General features: G+C 36.0%; 3 protein-coding genes across 3 annotated transcripts; 1 reads left to right on the top strand and 2 right to left on the bottom strand.

The window, feature by feature from the left end:
* Window positions 1-209: 209 nt before the first annotated feature.
* Fib (rRNA 2'-O-methyltransferase fibrillarin) lies at window positions 210-2,754 on the bottom strand. Its single transcript, XM_077427522.1, has 8 exons — window positions 2,560-2,754; window positions 2,066-2,212; window positions 1,780-1,873; window positions 1,602-1,704; window positions 1,233-1,406; window positions 921-1,042; window positions 714-837; window positions 210-626 (listed from the first exon to the last, which is right to left on the bottom strand). Exons 1-8 carry the CDS (start codon window positions 2,570-2,572, stop codon window positions 459-461), a joined length of 945 nt encoding a protein of 314 aa, XP_077283648.1. The 5' UTR covers window positions 2,573-2,754; the 3' UTR covers window positions 210-458.
* A 1,469-nt stretch (window positions 2,755-4,223) lies between these two features.
* On the top strand, window positions 4,224-7,409 carry LOC143909900 (protein FAM98A). Its single transcript, XM_077428157.1, has 9 exons — window positions 4,224-4,520; window positions 4,818-5,050; window positions 5,118-5,251; window positions 5,334-5,469; window positions 5,533-5,687; window positions 5,771-5,971; window positions 6,041-6,118; window positions 6,188-6,294; window positions 6,377-7,409. Exons 1-9 carry the CDS (start codon window positions 4,483-4,485, stop codon window positions 6,849-6,851), a joined length of 1,557 nt encoding a protein of 518 aa, XP_077284283.1. The 5' UTR covers window positions 4,224-4,482; the 3' UTR covers window positions 6,852-7,409.
* On the bottom strand, window positions 7,377-9,907 carry LOC143909899 (uncharacterized). The gene is made up of 6 exons (XM_077428156.1): window positions 9,714-9,907; window positions 9,236-9,410; window positions 8,168-9,149; window positions 8,002-8,095; window positions 7,728-7,921; window positions 7,377-7,653 (listed from the first exon to the last, which is right to left on the bottom strand). Exons 1-6 carry the CDS (start codon window positions 9,818-9,820, stop codon window positions 7,481-7,483), a joined length of 1,725 nt encoding a protein of 574 aa, XP_077284282.1. The 5' UTR covers window positions 9,821-9,907; the 3' UTR covers window positions 7,377-7,480.
* Window positions 9,908-12,938: the final 3,031 nt, after the last annotated feature.

The following is a 12,938-nucleotide window of genomic DNA, read 5'->3' as shown; positions in this document are numbered from 1 at the left end:
GGAATGGGTCCAGACGAGGCCATACAAATAGCCACATCTTTGTCACTCATGACAATTGGCGAGTTGAGAGAACTTTTGCAATAACTCGGTGCGTACACCGTTACTGCGACCTGGTAAATACGGGGCTTATTGTTTTCAAACGAGTCCCTTAATTTAGATATCTCGGGAAGTAAAAAAGGTTTTTGCAAATCGAAATCAAAATGCTTTTTAATTGTATATTTTTAATTGACTTTGATTGGAAAACAATAAACTTAAATCCAAGAAAACGGCATTCAATACCAAAAAGCGGAAGTAGTTCTGATAAAATTTGGATTGGAGGATTTATTAAAAGAAAAAAGTAGAGTAGTCAATTAAAGTATATTACACATATTCATAATTGTACATTAAAACCTTATATTTAATACTTAATCCTAAAACATTCACGCAAGTTCATCATACATTGCACCATTGTCTATATATTACGCCGCTTTAGTCGGCGGTCTGAACACTCCAACTACAACGGCGTGATCCCTCTCATACGGTTCAAGCGTTATCTGCTCTTGTGGTTTTAATTTATCAGCTTGTAATTTCTTTACTTCTGATGCAAAGACAGCTTCAGGTTGAGCGGTAGAGTCAATACAGGAAGCCTATGGAAAAGAACATAATGTCGAATGAAAATATTATAAATCGAGCCGAAATTAATTTCACAATACAATTGATGTAATAATGCATACCTTGATAGATATGACGAAATGACCACCATTCTTCAAGAAATACTGTGCGTTGAGGATGACTATACGAGCTTGATCAGGTTGCGCCACATCAGCAAATATGGTGTCCACCATACCAACCAACATTCTAAAATGAAAGTAAATTTGATAAGAAAATAAACTTTGGGGAATCGAATTGCAATTATTAATGTACATATATAGAAACCAAACCTGTATTTGTGAGGGTGTCTTGCATCTTCTATGATAGGAATGATATTCGTTCGCTTCTTCGCTACGTTAATGAGATCTCGTCCTGATCTATGTGAAAATTCTACAGCATATACTAATCCTTCCTGTAAAGTTTAAACAAAAACTTCATCAAAATTGTGAACATAATAAAATGGCATTATATGAAAATGTTCAAAAGCATCAGAATTGGGTAGTGGTATAAATGTGGTCCTCATGGTTGGTTCCAGATTATAAAGTATTTCATCATGTTAACATAATAAATTAAATAAATTATATGTACGAATAATTATTTACCGGTCCGACAATATCAGCTACGTGTGAAACGGTAGTTCCGGAAGCGGCACCTAAATATAATACTCTCGAACCGGGAGCCATGTGGATTACATCTACTCCTCCTAAAATGGCAGCAGCAAGTTTTGAACGGAAGGGATTCCAAACTCTGTATTCTAGTTTTTCTCCTTCAGCTTGCTGTAACGAATAAAAAGTTGTTACAAAACATCGATAAATAGAAAAAACATTCAAAAAATATTTATGCATCACATCAGAATTGGGTAGTGGTATAGAGATAGTCTTCATGACTGGTTCCAGATCATCAATAGTTCATCATTTGTGATATAAAATGAAGATTAATATATATATTTAAACAAGTAAAATATTACATACATCGACAGATATCCGTTTTTCGCCATAAACTTCAGATCCAGGGACTAAATTGAGGGTAACGAGGGCGTCTTCTTTTCCTCGAGCTATGAATACACCTGCATGTCTAAAATTGAGTCAAATTAATAAAAAATTCATTCATTAATAAAAAAAAGGTGGTTCAATTTGAGAAATATCTCACCTGTGTGGTTCAATTATGACTTGTTTGCCACCTTTGAATCCACCTCCTCCTCCAGCACCACCACGACCTCGACCCCTCGGTGGACCACCTCTACCTGTACAAAATATTTACCGTTAATTTTGAATTACCATATAGGATAAGTCATAGATTATTGTGAGTATATATATCAGATTTCAATTTCTCATATCAAAGTATAATCAGGAGAACGAAAGTTGAAAAAAGCTACATCATGTGTGGAATGAAGTTTAAGGCAGCATTGATTGATTGCAATATGAAGAGTAATTACCTCGTCCACCTCCCCTTCCTCCGAAGCCTCCGCCCCCGCCTCCTCGGCCCCCAAAGCCGCCGCCTCTTCCTCCGAAACCGCCCCCACCACCGCGGTCTCCTCCTCGGCCTCCTCTAAAGCCACCGCCACCTCCTCGAGGTGTAAAACCTGAAACAGAAACAAAACAATCAGGTTAGTCATAGTGTATACCAATGGTGAAATCACGTGGTGCCATTTGAGGTTAGGTTTCCGTCACACGTGCCGGGGACAAATCTGAGGTTTTACGGTTATAACGATATGCAATTAGCAATGCCGAGATAGTATTTCACCATTATTGACGGCTGAATCAGAAATAATGAAGAATGGGAGTGTGTTGGCAAACGCAGTGGCGAAAGACGCCGGCGATGGGAAAACACGTGGTTCGGCGATGGGAAAACACGTGAACGACAATGGCGACGGCAATTAGCGTCACTGCCGCCATCGTAGTGGCTGATTGTGGATGAGAATGTACTAACCGGGGGGCGCCATGTCGCCGAAGACGCCTCGCTGGCAGGCGCGCCTTCGTCGCCTGCTAAAGTCGTCGACAGCGGATGCGCACGACCAACCGGAAGCGTCGTCAGCGCCGGAATGCCGCCTGCGACCAACGTGCTAGTAGAGCGGCCCACGCGTGGAGCACGCTTCTAACGAGGGTGCCCATAACAATCGCAACTACAGCCATAAAGTAATTCGCTTTAAAGAATATTGTGAAAATAATATGATTGTCGGTCACTTTGGTGGTTTTTTTTTTTTATTAAAATTCTATTTTTCCATTGATTTAAATACGTTATTCTAAAAAGAGATATTGGAAAGATTTTCAATACATGCAGTGCTTTTTTTTAAAAGTGTCGGAATTTACTTTTTATCAAACTTTTTCTTTAAAAATATTAAATTCCAATATCATTTAAATAAAACTCAAAGCAAATTTTATGTGCTACTGTAGGGAACCTACGACATAATCGAATTTGGGTCACCATCCTGTGAATTGAAACCGATTTGACCATGTTGGTCGAATCGGTCTACTTTACATAATCGTGTCTACAACAATTCCTTCAATTTACGCTAACAGGAGCGTCATTTCAGTTTTTCCCAGGGGGGGGGGGCAAAATTTTTAACCAGAAAAGAATGACTTTCTAGGGAGAGGGGAGAGGGTGTATTATATTAAAAAAATTAGTATATTAATTTTAACTATTTCTTTTTTATTATTTTTTCAGTAATAGAAAAGCAATCCTATTCAACAATTTGTTTTGTAGGATAAACGAGTTTTACAAATATGTTTCAAAGCAAGACAAACAAAATACATATTTTGGGAGTTAATATTTTTTCTGGGAAAAATCGACGTGTTTATACCTGGCAGTGTTCTAAAAATTTCAATATTCTATTTTTGTTGGTTTAGTATTTTAATTAAAATTCATAATAATTTATAATATTTATGAACCTTGATATTTTTTATAATACACATGAGCAAGCAAGGCGAGCAATAGTTAAGATATTTTTTGAATAATCTTACTAATTGTGAAATTCATTACTTACATTTAATTATTTAAGTTCTCTGTTTTTCTTATGTTAATTTCCAAATTTTATGTGTGACTACAAGTATGTTTACCCTTTGTATGTAATTGGTCTTTTGAAATGTAATATATTATTTTTCTGTTTTTTGATTTAAGACTGTTGGTTTTCCAAATAAAATAAAATAAAATATTAAACAACGAGGATAGTCCCGTTCATATCTAAGGGGGGACGGCTGCCCAACCCAGCCCCCTTCCCAAATGACGCCCCGGCAAGATAACGACTTCCCATACTACGAATCGCATAAAAAATTAAACATAATTTAGCTTAATTTTATTTTATTACATATGTATCCTCTACAAACTCAAACTGCCTACTGACATCGATAATATTGAGAGTTGGAATTCCTCCTTCAATACCGTGACCTTGAAATAATATTGTGATACTAGAATTAAGATCCGTATAAACATAACATACAAATACTTTTATACATAGTTTGTTTACTCGGCTATCTATAAACTGTTTTAAATCCTCTTAAAAATCAATGTGAATAGTATACCACATTAAATACACGATCCGAAATTATTTTTATGTAATTTTTGACTAATTAATAAGAGTAAGTCTTAAAATATTCGGTCTTCTATTGACAGATGTTTAGCTGTACGCCGGTGATTTAATAACAATACTTAATATATCATTGAGTCTAGACGTAATCATTGTACAATCAAACAATTAGAATTGGCTTGATTGTATTCGTTTGACATAATCGAAATTTCCACGTGTTCACGTTAAGTTGTCTGAATTGTCTCAGGTGGCAGTTCGTATTGCCAATTGAAATTAGCCGGCGTCCGAGTTCCCCCAAAAGGTGCTCCGCCCTCCAATCGTGCCCCAACATGGAAAATGACATATTGGATGCCCTCAACGACATTGGGTATCAAATATTTACCAATACGTTTTAAAATGATTTACTAAAAATGTTAGGTTATTTGATGTCAATACATCTAAGCAGCATTATGTTGATATTTTTGGGTCAATAATTCATTTTATAAATTAAACTTGACATCTAATTGACTCGTCTAACTTTTCAGTGTCCATTTATCATCGTCATTGCTATAATTATACGATACTGTAATGATTTGCTCACCCACGCAATTGTGCAAACGATGTCTACGTGTCACACGTGAAATGCACGCTAGTTGTATGCTTAATCGTTCGGCAAATGTTTCAGGTACAGTGGACTGTTTTTAAAACCAGATGCCTTCCCTAAGATGATCGAAGGTGGACCGAAATCGGTCGAGTACACCGGCTTAATCCATAAAATGTCTGAGGAGCTCAAGTCGTTGTGTTCTTTGGAAGAGTCAGTCAATGCCACTGAAGGACCCGACGATGCTAGTTCGTTTTTGCTCGAATTGAGTTCGTTCTTGAAAGAGTTGGGATGTACATACAATTGTTTCACCACCGGTATAAACAACGCTTTTAAAAATATATTTTTTAAATAATTTCAGTTTAAAATGAAACAAATTTGCAGGACCGATGTCAGCGAGACTTCAAAGCAATGAAGATCGGCTTTTACTGTTGGATTATTTAATATCTGAATTGATGGCAGCTAGAATGTTGTCCATTAATAATCCGCAATCCAAAGATTCAATGGAAGTCACAATAGTGAGAAATATCCAATTGGTTAACATTTAAAAAAAATCTACATTGATTATTTAATTTAATCTTTTGTATGTTGATTTTTTAGCAAGAATCTCCAACTGCAAAAGATCTGAAAGATATACTAATGTCTTTGAAAATTAATAAACCGCCTGCTAATGTTACTATTGATGCAATATTTTCCAAAGTGGAAGCTAAATTAAAAGAAGCTATTCAAAAAGAAGGTATTTATCGTATTTTATTTTGCATTTTATGAATTCTTGATATAATATACAAATATATTTTAGGACCTAATTATGTGGGGAGACCTATATATAATAAGGCAGTGACCGATAGACAATGGAAAGAAATCGAGGCTAATTATAAGCGATTGTGTGAGGATTATAAAATGAGGAGAGATATGTTGATAACGAGATTAGACTGTACCATAGAAAGTTTTGAAGTGATTATTTTATATAAGTATTACTGCTATGTATTGGATATTAAATATTTGCATATGAATTATATATTTTATTGTTTTCATAGTGGTCTGGCGAAGGTGGAAAGAAGCGTGACGAGATACAAAATGTGTATCGGCCCTTACGAGCTAATTTAAAGAGCACATCTGCTCTGAAATTGAGCGATTTTCTTGCAGCTAGAAGCAGCCTTTTGATACTGAGGAAAACATCCGATGCTGCAGTTCGTGTAAATACTCAAAGTCAAGTTAACAAAGTTATCATCGGAAAAGTAAGTTTACGTTTAATAATTTTGTGTTGTTTGTAAGTATATTTAATCGCATTAACAATGTTAATATAGGTGCCTGATAGAGGTGGACGACCATCAGAACAACAAGCTCCACCTCCAGAAATGCCTTCTTGGCAACAGAGATCTCAAGTGTGTATTTTATTGGTGGAATTCATTTAAATAACTTTGTTTGTTTATGATGTTGTTTTATTTTCAAAGGGCGGCGGAGGAGGAGGAGGAGGTGGAAGAGGCGGTGGCTCTGGATTTGGAGGTGGCTCTCGTGTTCAAGGAAATTGGAATCAAGGGCAACAAAAAGATAACAACAGGTTGAAATGAATACACGTTTTGTTTGTTATTGTGACCGTCTTGCTTTTGTATGTCTTAAAATGAATGTCGTGTTTCGTTCAGGGGTGGTGGTGGAGGCAGGGGTCAAGGAGATAGAAATCAACAAGGTTTTCAAGAAAACCGGGGGTATCAGGATACCAAAGGAAATAATCAAGGTTACCAAGATAATCGCAACCAGGGAGGATATCAAGAAAATAGGAATCAAGGATATAAAGATAACCGAGGTGGTGGAGGTTATCAAAACTATCAGCAGCCAAGTCAGGGCACACAAGGATACCAAAACTATCAGCAGCAAGGACAATACCAGAATTATCAATCTCAAGGTTATCAACAACAGTCGGCGCCAAACTACCAAGCGCAAACTTATCAAGATCAAGGGTATCAAGGGCAAGGTGGATTCAGAGGGCATAACCAAGGCTACCAGAATCAAAACCAAGGCAAGGGACAATATCAAAATGAACACGACGATAGGACTAATAATTTCAGTAGAGGGGGTGGCAGGGGCAGGTCGAATTACAACAGGGGAGGTAGACGTTAAAGATTTGCAAATGCACATTTGATGGTTGAATATCTGCATAGATGCTTGAGTATAGCTTTATTTACTATAATTTTCTCATAATCCTAAGTTAACGGAGAATTATGTGATGTCGAAAGACTAATTAATTTAAAGGAGCGCTTTATGTTTAACATTGAGATGAATGTGTTGATTATTTCACATAAGAAATACATGTGAATATGTACTCTCTATGAAAAAGTCTTGCCTTTAAATGTTCTTATGTATGTATGATATAATATATGGTTGAAATTTTCATTAAACAATAGAATTGTAGTTTGTTTGCTTTTCTAATTGTGTTGAAAAAGGTATTGTAATACTCATTTCAATAAAGTTTCCATTATATGCGATTACATATAACACAAAACACTGTCTCTGTACCCAGACTGACTTAATTTTATGAATACGTGTTGTGTGTTTCATTCGACATGTTTCCTCGTATTGTATATATGTATGTTGTGTTAATTTTTCAAAATTGTATATATGGATGTATTTATAATAAAAGTGAATGCAAGTATAATATGATTGTATCATTTTATTTCCAAAATAAAAATAAAAATATTTTAATGTGAATTGATTATCTTCCGTAGTCTTGTAATATGATGTGTAATCATTTACATGTCTTCGGTACTCCATTTGTACATTTCCTCTTCTAAAGCCTTCTTGTTGTTCTTCGTTTGGAAGTAGTTCTTCTCGTAACCGGTTGATCTATCTACACCGTCCCATCGGTGTCCTGGCCTGATGTTGAAACGGTTAGGTGGGTATGGCCCTTGATATACGGGAAAACCTTTGGAGTAAAAGATAAATATTATCATAACGATTCAACTACAAAATAATTACTTGATATCAATGTAAGCTTACTTTTCGTTTCTGTTTTGACTCCCCCCTTTTCCAGTTCCTTCTTTCTCATATATTCCAACATAGGGTCGCCAGTCCGTTCTTTTCCTTTCAAAGCATCATCCAAATCCTGATCGTCTCTGTATCTTGCCAATGGTTTGGAGGATTCGTGCAAGTAATCTTTAATTCGCTCTTCTTGCTCTTCGACTTGTTTGATTCTAAAAAATTAGAAAGTTCAATACGGTGATACAACCCATGAAACACTAATGATGAAAGTTTGGAGATGTTGTTTACATACCCTTTTCCCCATCTGCTGTATTTAGCTTCCATTTCTATTCTTTTAGCTTCTTTTTCTTTCTTTTCTTGTATGTCAGCTTCTGTTTCGCGTTTACCTGAAAGTAGAAAAATAAATCAAGAATACACATTTTAAATATCGTAATTGATAAGTAATATTGTAAACATACCAGCTCTCAGGTTTCGTTTTACTGCTTGAGCATTTCTTCCGGTATATTCATCAGATAATTTACCAAAGATTTCATTTTCTTTAATTTTCATAGCATCAGTTTCTTCTTTTAATTGCTGGGCGCCTTGTAAACCAGCTCGTTTTCCATCTAGAGTTTTATCACTCTTTCTATTAGATGAGCCAGCTTCTTCTCTATTTTTTTCATATCTCTGTCTGTCATCCCTTGCATCTCTATGTTGATTACCTTTTCCGTTATTAGATTCGTGATTGTTATTTCTACGATAACTTTCTCTACTATCATTTTGATTATAATTTCTGTCTTGTCTCCTTTGGGAATTTTCTTCACCCCTATGAGAATCTTCATGTTCGGGTCTTTCATCATCGTTGTCCCATCTACTTCTTCTTCTACTATTTCTCTCTCGATTTCTTGGAGGGGAAAGTCTGGATTTCCTGTCTCTTCTATCATCATTTTGCATTGGTCGGTTTTTCACATTGTCACGTCTTACTGGAGAAAGATCAGAATCACTATCATTCTTTTTTGATTTTGTTTTACTTTGATCTCTTTCCGGTGATAAATCCGAATCACTATCTTTTTTCACTTTCTTTTTATGCCTTCTTGGTGATGTATCTTTTTCATTTTTATGTTTTCTTTTTCTTGCTGGTGACGAATCTGAATCACGCCTTTTCTCGTTTCTAGAAGAATGCTCCCTTTTGGATTTAGGTGAAGATTTTTCTGATTTTTTAGTTTTTCCATGCCTTTCGGGCGAAAGATCTGAATCGCTATTTTCAACACTTTTACCCCTATCTTTGCTTGAACTTTTTACATTTTTGTGTGATGCGGATCTCTCAGGACTCAAATCAGAATCAGAATTATTTCTAGGGGGACTCAAATCTGAATCACTCTTTGATTCACCACCCATTTTTGGAATTTTCGTTTTCTGCGATATTTGTGATACAGTCATCGTTGAATCAATACCATCATCCTAAATTAAACAATTAAAATTAACAAACCTAGAGAATAATCAACGAAATAATATCTGATAACGTAGATTAGACAACGTTCAAATACCTGACTGACAACTTTCCATTTTAGTTTTTGCTCCATTAATTTGACTTCTTCGGGCCTGTCATCAACTATACCGACGATTTGGGGCGCATCTTCCGAGTAGCCATACAAATCTAATGCACCCTCATCCAACATTTGCATTTTCGAGATATCCACATCGTCATCGATTATTTTTATTCTAAATGGAAAAAAAGATTTTATTTTAAATATACAAATATATGACACGACATAATGTCGGTGGGAAACGACTATGGAGTTTTTCTTGTAGTTTATAATGAGAAGTAGATTTTTTTTGTCAAAAGTCATCAAATGGAATATGTTACTTTTCGGAAGCTACACTAGTTGTTAAAGAGAAGTATAGTTGACGTTAAACAAATAACATTTATAAATATCTGTGTACGTATGCATTGGGATACATTAAAGGGAACTCAAAAAACTAACCTCTAAATAGTTGTGTTTAAAATATAGTGGATGGTTTTACCCGCTTCCGGCAGGTTTGCGTCTCTTTTTTTTCTTTCCAGAAGATCCACTAAGGTACTTCCGAAGATAGTCCTTTTGACTGATAACGCCTGGACCAGAACCCGACATCGTCCACCAACACTTTTGACGTATAAGACTACGCTTCTTCTTGTTTGATTTGACTCATACGCGTTCTGAGTACGACCATACTCGAATGCTATTTAATGTCAAATATTTAGAAAGGTAGGCCCTAAAATAATATTAATGGATAATTTTACTAATGAATTGGATGTTTAACAAAATGTCATCATGATAAAAAACATTTATATATCCATCTTGATTTTATTTATGCGATTATTTTTGCCGTGAATGATTCGAATTTAAAACTACATTTGGAGAAGTAATTGTTCAGACTAATTGTCTTATGGTCGGCTTTCTTGGCCTTACGACCCACGAAAACCTGCTGTTGTTTCTATTCTGTAACGCGGTTTCTATTTCTATTCGCTTCCCGCATCGGTCGAGTGAACACCTAGGTTCACTCCCGGCTTCGTTCCCACCACCGAGTCACCGGTCAGCTTGACCTGATCGGCAAACGATACTGGGAGATCAGCTCCAGTATACGTCTGGTGTGAAGTGAGGAACCCTGGTCTCTCTTCGTTGAAGAGAGACCAGCCACGTATTGGGTTTGATACAACCTCAAAATCTAACGTGCGTGCTTCTTTGTATACGAACTCACCCTGCTTGCTCTCTGTACAGTTAAACTTAAAATATAGTTACTTACAAAACAGATTTACGACCTGTTGTCATTGTATATAATCTCCCGCCATTTTCCTTCTACCCACATTACACTCACACATACGCACACTGTACGAGAGAGGGAGACAGAGAGAGCCATCAGCAGAGACCAGACCACAGACGACAAAGGAAGACAGCTACAAATTACATCAGGTGGCATTTCGATTGAGAACGCCTGGCGTCCGAGCACTAATAGTTAATGGGGTCATATTTATAAATTACTTCCCGGCGTCACTCAGCAAAGTTAGGCAATTTCTGGCTTCACCCGGTACATTGGACCTCTTCAGATCTTCACATCGAAACCGGACCGGTTTAGATCCTTCGATCTAAATTCGGGGGTTCTATATTTTTAAAACTGTGCAAAGTGTATTTGTAGTGCTGAGTTTTTATATGGGAACCCTTCGATCCTGTCATGGAGTTTTATTTAAAACTCGCCTAAGGTTTGAGTTAGGGTACTTTGAGATACTATACTAAATTCGGAAGTCCTACGACGAAAACTGTCAAAAAATACGGACAAAAAATATGTATAACAAACAAGTAAAAATTTTCATTAATATATTTATTAAGGCTATTCCGATTTGACATACGCTTATGGGGGGGGGGGGGGGAGCGGTAGGAGTGAAACGACGGTGTTGTTGTAGACACGCTATTAAATATGACGGGTGGGAAGAAAGTAAAGTGGGATCTACCAACATGCTCGAATCAGTGCCGACTCCCAGGATGGCAGCCCAGGCTGGACCATGTCGTAGGTCCTACGACGTAAGGTCATCACACGCTTTTCATTTACATATGTATTTGAACTACCAGTGCCGGCCTTACACCAGATAGCGCCCTCAGGTAATTTTTTCTAAACACCCTTAGAAAGAACTTTCGCCTTTGGCGCTCTAATCTAAAATTTTGAATGGCTTTTGGCGCTCTAATTTTAAATTTTAAAGCTCCTTTGGCGCATCGTTCGGCGCCCTAACTTATTTGGCGCCCTCGGGCGCCGCCCGATCAAGCCCCCCCCCTAAAACCGGCACTGTGAACTACATTTGTATATTCAATAGTTTAAGTTTAGCTGTAATTTTGAATTATCTAAAGATAAACTGCAGATTAACAATGTTGATTGAAATATTTGTAAAATAATATTTCAAATTAAAGGTATATACCCAAAGAAGCTCTCAACAACAAAATGATAACAAAATAATCACAAACAAATGTCGATTTTCTGAAAATATGTAGCACTTCCACCATACAAACACTCATTGCGAGCGCGCAACGCTTTGTATGAGGACTTCCTAGCGAAACGGTGACTTTGAATTGTCGTCAATCAGTCAAAACTTATGATAATCGACCCAAATAAACGTCAATAAGTGAGTATTGAGGGTTTTTTTAAAACTACTCTTGAAAAAGAGATGTATCAAAAAAACTACTTTTTCGAAATTTTAAATCAATTAGTAGGCGGCACAGGATATTGTAAAAAAATAATGATTTTTTTTAATTTAGCGTTCCCTTTTTTTCCATTAGTTTTCCATTAGGTCCATCGATAAAAATTCGCGTTTTTCGCTTAGATCTTAGATCTATGTACATGCATAGATGTAATGTATGTATGTAGATCACAACAGAACATTGTAAAATAAAATATGGAAATATAAAACAAAATTGAGAAATAATATAGAGTACCCATATTGTATGTACATCTGAAAGCATGTTGAATTTTACAGTATGTAAAACAGTGGTTCTTAACCGGGAGTGCGCGCAACCCTTGGGTTGCGACTATGCATATCAGGGGGTGCGGGAGGCGTTTCTAACAATATAAATTTAGTTTTTTGATATTTGAAAACTATTTTAATTTTTGATAACAGCAAATTTTTTTCATTTTCAAGAAGTGACAAAAGCACTTGGGTAGCTAAAACTTTGTAAGAATCTGAAACACAAAAAAAAAATCCAGCAGATTCCATTATAGAACGATATAATTCGATTGCGAATCCAGGATTTGAGTGAAGATATTTTACTGCAAGTAATATAAGACATAAAAGTCAGTACTCTGAAAATAAGCATACAACTGGATGAGTCAACTGACGTGGATAATTGCTGCCAGCTCTTGGTATATGTGCAAAGGGGGTGCGGGAACATATTTTCAGATTCAAAGGGGTGCGGCTCACTGAAAGGGTTAAGAACCACTGATGTAAAATGTAATAAGAGTAATTATGTAATATACATAAAGGTTTATGTTGTTTTTTTTTTAATACAAGTATATTTTGAATATTTAAAAATATGTCGAATTAGCCAATTAATCAAAATCACTAAAGCCGTTTAAAAATGTCAAACAGTTACATTTTAAACTACGTAAAATTAATTGAACAGTATATAATATATTATATTATAGGTAAATTTGATTGATAGAATAGATCCCAATCGCGGCTATTTTATGTTGCTTCAAGGTTTCTATTCCACCGTATTTCCAGATTGG

Source organism: Arctopsyche grandis, chromosome 3, assembly GCF_051622035.1.
Source record: "Arctopsyche grandis isolate Sample6627 chromosome 3, ASM5162203v2, whole genome shotgun sequence".
In the NCBI taxonomy this organism is placed as follows: Eukaryota; Metazoa; Arthropoda; class Insecta; order Trichoptera; family Hydropsychidae; genus Arctopsyche; species Arctopsyche grandis.
The sequence above is the reverse complement of the archived record's forward strand: the minus strand, read 5'-3'. Positions and strand labels throughout refer to the sequence as shown.

Excerpts from the sequence above, each read along its gene's own strand:
- Fib (XM_077427522.1), bottom strand. Across the intron at positions 1,874-2,065 it reads AGGAAGGGGAGGTGGACGAG|GTAGAGGTGGTCCACCGAGG; the intron begins GTAATTACTCTT and ends TATTTTGTACAG. Across the intron at positions 838-920 it reads AGACACCCTCACAAATACAG|AATGTTGGTTGGTATGGTGG; the intron begins GTTTGGTTTCTA and ends CTTTCATTTTAG.
- LOC143909900 (XM_077428157.1), top strand. The coding sequence starts at position 4,483 with ATGGAAAATGACATATTGGATGCCCTCAACGACATTGG. Across the intron at positions 5,470-5,532 it reads AGAAGCTATTCAAAAAGAAG|GACCTAATTATGTGGGGAGA; the intron begins GTATTTATCGTA and ends AATATATTTTAG. Across the intron at positions 6,295-6,376 it reads CAACAAAAAGATAACAACAG|GGGTGGTGGTGGAGGCAGGG; the intron begins GTTGAAATGAAT and ends TGTTTCGTTCAG.
- LOC143909899 (XM_077428156.1), bottom strand. The coding sequence starts at position 9,820 with ATGTCGGGTTCTGGTCCAGGCGTTATCAGTCAAAAGGACTATCTTCGG. Across the intron at positions 9,411-9,713 it reads CGCAAACCTGCCGGAAGCGG|AATAAAAATAATCGATGACG; the intron begins GTAAAACCATCC and ends TTTTCCATTTAG. Across the intron at positions 7,654-7,727 it reads AGTCAAAACAGAAACGAAAA|GTTTTCCCGTATATCAAGGG; the intron begins GTAAGCTTACAT and ends TTTACTCCAAAG.